The 3,684-nt window shown below is 36.6% G+C and overlaps 1 protein-coding gene across 1 annotated transcript; it reads left to right on the forward strand.

Moving 5' to 3' along the window:
* The first annotated feature begins 1,041 nt into the window (after nucleotides 1–1,041).
* LOC132157490 (hepatic lectin-like) lies at nucleotides 1,042–2,994 on the forward strand. The gene is made up of 5 exons (XM_059566850.1): nucleotides 1,042–1,264; nucleotides 1,628–2,005; nucleotides 2,083–2,204; nucleotides 2,275–2,378; nucleotides 2,626–2,994. The coding sequence occupies exons 1-5, from the start codon at nucleotides 1,165–1,167 to the stop codon at nucleotides 2,756–2,758; spliced, it is 837 nt and encodes a 278-aa protein (XP_059422833.1). The 5' UTR covers nucleotides 1,042–1,164; the 3' UTR covers nucleotides 2,759–2,994.
* Nucleotides 2,995–3,684: the final 690 nt, after the last annotated feature.

A 3,684-nucleotide genomic window follows, 5' to 3' on the forward strand; every position in this document is an offset into this window, starting at 1 on the left:
TTCATCCCCTGCTATTTTAGCAGAATTCATATTTTATTCAGAATTATTAGGCTTTTATTCTATTGCGTTCCATCTGTGTAGCATGCAGTACTCGTTCACTCGCATAAGCCTTGCCCACTCCTGACAGCAAAATTTATATATTTGCATGACTTTCTAACATTTACAGATTAAAAATATACCTGTGACATGTCAGTTATGCAATGAGGAAAACACAATGTGTCAAATGCATTAAAACAGCACAAATCTTTGCTGTTTGCCATGGTAGATCAATTGGATCCATGATCGACATTAAGGTGCATCAAATTATCCTGACTCATTGAACCTGGATCGAATTAGTGAGATTGCGTGAACTCAAATTGTCGTTTATGAAACCGCTTTAGTCCCAACTGATTTGTTAGGTTATTTTAATCCCGGCTTTTCTTAGCGTCTTTTATGAAACAGCCCCCAGGTTTGTTTCAGCTATTCTAATGTACTGTCAGTTGATTTTGTTCAAAATAAGTCAGACTTAATTAAATAAGCCTGGTTTATGAGAAAAACTTGTTTTGTGAAATAGGCCCCAGTTTATCCTTTGTCATTCAAATTCAACTCCAGTTATTTATTTACACCATCTTAGTTAGAATTGCACAACTGTGATACCTACTGAGAAAAAAATTATATCCTGTCGTCACCCATGTGTGTTTAATAACTGTAAACAGGACGTTGATGTCCCACAATCTCTATTTGCTATCATCATCCTCTCTGTCTCTTAATGGCACAGTGGTGCAGATTAAAAACATTATTTATTCCTATAATAAGAAGTTCTGGTCACTTGTCATCAATACATAGTCTGCGTTAGGTATCTTTCAGGGTGTTTAAATCCATTTTTTATGGGCACAGTTTCCTCTTGTTGGAAATTGTGGCTGCTAACATGATCACAGTAATAACTCCACATCGTTTTGACAACATGAGGTTGAATATACTAATATATATATATATATATTCGTACAGTTGGATGAGTCTACAGAGAGTTTTGGAATGAGAATGAAAGTCTAGAATTTTCTGAGCCTGAACTAATGAAACCACTTCCTGTGTAGGGTTTGCACTATTTTAAAACACGCTACACATTATAAAGATCACACTCATCTGTGCACACATACTGTACTCTACTGTAAGTAAGAGAAAATAATGGAATCAGGGAACTTTTATGTATGCAGAAATGTTACAAACAGATCTAGCCCTCGAACACAGATTCACTGTCAGGATGGAGGAAAATCTCAAAAGCAGAGTAAGCAGAAAGTTTCATTTGTAGTAAAGGCGCCATTACAGATGGTTTAGCTAATGTGTGCTAATGTTTGAGGGGATGAGAAATGCAAAAAAATAAATTAAAAAATAGTTTACTTGGAAACCATTATTTTTTCCGTTACATTTTCAGCATTTGTTTTTATTTTATTTTAATTTTTTGGTTCTCATATTTTTAACATTTACAGTATGTTGTATGTTTACAAAGAGCATACTCTTTAATAAGGCTCATAATATATCTACCAACCAAGGTAGATCACATACAAAGGTTGATTTGAGATGTTATATCTAATAATATTGAGTAAATTACTATTAATTGATATTTGTGTGTTTTGGTCCTGTTCGTCAGGAGGAAGTAGATGTTTGGCGTTGATCACAGTGAGTCTGGCGCTCATTTGTGTTCTTCTGCTGGTCTTCATCATACTGCAGCAGACCACCATCACAGAAGAGAGAGACCTGATAAAGAGTTACAAGATCACAGTTGAGGAGTTCAATCAAACTATCAACAGCTTACAGGAAAAATACACTGATATCAAGATTGAAAAAGACCAACTGCAGAACAACTTCAGCTCTTTGAGTCAGAAGAAACTGGAGCTCGAGACCATAGTCAATAATCTCACTGCTGAGAAAAGCCAGTTGCAGAGCAACTTGAAATCTTTGAAACAGGAGTTAGAAAGCAGAATCACATCTTTAAATGATGAGCTGGGGAAAGAACAATCTAAACAGAGTCAGTAGAAATCTTGTTTTGTTTCTTCACATCTCTTTATCTTTACACTAAGAGTTTAAAAATATTCTTTTGGTTAGGAAATCTGTGTGGTCCAGTTTGTTATTTCGTATCCAATGAGTTGAAGAGCTGGTCTGACAGCAGGCAATACTGCAGGGATCATGGTGCTGATCTGGTCATTATCAACACTGAAGAGAAGCAGGTGAGTTTGTGTGAGTGTATGAAACTGAATTAGAGGAATCACACTTATTCCTGTTCTTATTCACACACAGAGACTCATATCTTCATTAGTCAGTGAGAGAGTGTGGATCGGTTTGTCTGACATAGAGAACGAGGGCAACATGATATGGGTGGATAATTCAACAATGAATCAAACGTAAGTGCACAAACACCTAAAGAAAAACACTGTGGATATGACTGTTTTAGTTTTTTTTTTTTTTGTTGTTGTTTTTTTATGATAGTTTTCAAAAAATTATAGAACCTCTAGAAAAAAAAATGAAGACATAACTCTCCCAGAAACACCACAATCAAAGATTTTTAGCAAAATAAAACCTTCACTTTTGTTTGCCTTCACTTCTGCTGTAGCGACTGTACTACGTTTATTTTGATTATATGTTATTCAGATTTTGGTTTGAAGAAGAGCCAAATAATGCAGGTGGAAATGAAGACTGTATTGAACTGATACCTTCAGAGACCATCCTGAACTGGAATGATCTGCCATGCTCAGAGAACAGAAAAGGGATTTGTGAGAAATAGGGTTCATCCCATATTGTTGTGTTTTTAACTGCATTGTTTTATGAAATCAGTGACGGACTGTGATCGGCTATGTTTCTGACTGAGGTCTTTTAAAACAGTTCACTTATTTAAATTTTTATAAACTGCTTTCATGTTATCAATTTCATTTTTTTGGTTTTCTTTAACATACAAGTTTAAAGTGTCTCAGATTACCCTAATTCATCCTATTATTCTGATACTGATGTCTGAATAAAATGGTCAATAACCATTATTACTATAGTAAACCTACAGCAGTTCCTCTGGCCCAGAAAAGAGATATATTCCTCTGAAGCAGGAATGTCAAACTCAGTTGCTGGAGGGCCGCAGACTTAAGTTCCAGCCCTGGACCAACACACATACCTTGTAGTTTTAAAATAAGCCTGAAGGACTTGATTTGGTGGATCAGGTATGTTTAATTTAGGTTGAATTGACTCAGGGCTGAGTATGGCTGCGTTTACACTTGGCATCAACATGCAACCTGTATCCAGATGCTGTCCACATACACACAGAAAACACAACTGTAAACAATATTTGTGTGTTTTGGTCCTGTTCGTCAGGAGGAAGTAGATGTTTGGCGTTGATCACAGTGAGTCTGGCGCTCATTTGTGTTCTTCTGCTGGTCTTCATCATACTGCAGCAGACCACCATCACAGAAGAGATGCTGTCCACATACACACAGAAAACACAACTGTAAACGCACTTCTGATCGCAATGTTATCCGATCTGTGTGTTGTGGTCCAGAGGTAGTCGAGGACGGATATCAGTGTACTGTAAACGCAATCCAACAATCCTGATAGATCCAATCAAGCAGATCGGATCACGGTTATCGTATGTTAATGCCAAGTGTAAACACGTGCTTTGACACCCCTGAACTAAAGTGAAATGTCAGATCCAAAGTGTTGCCTAAA

Source organism: Carassius carassius, chromosome 14 (genome assembly GCF_963082965.1).
Source record: "Carassius carassius chromosome 14, fCarCar2.1, whole genome shotgun sequence".
Taxonomy (NCBI): Eukaryota; Metazoa; Chordata; class Actinopteri; order Cypriniformes; family Cyprinidae; genus Carassius; species Carassius carassius.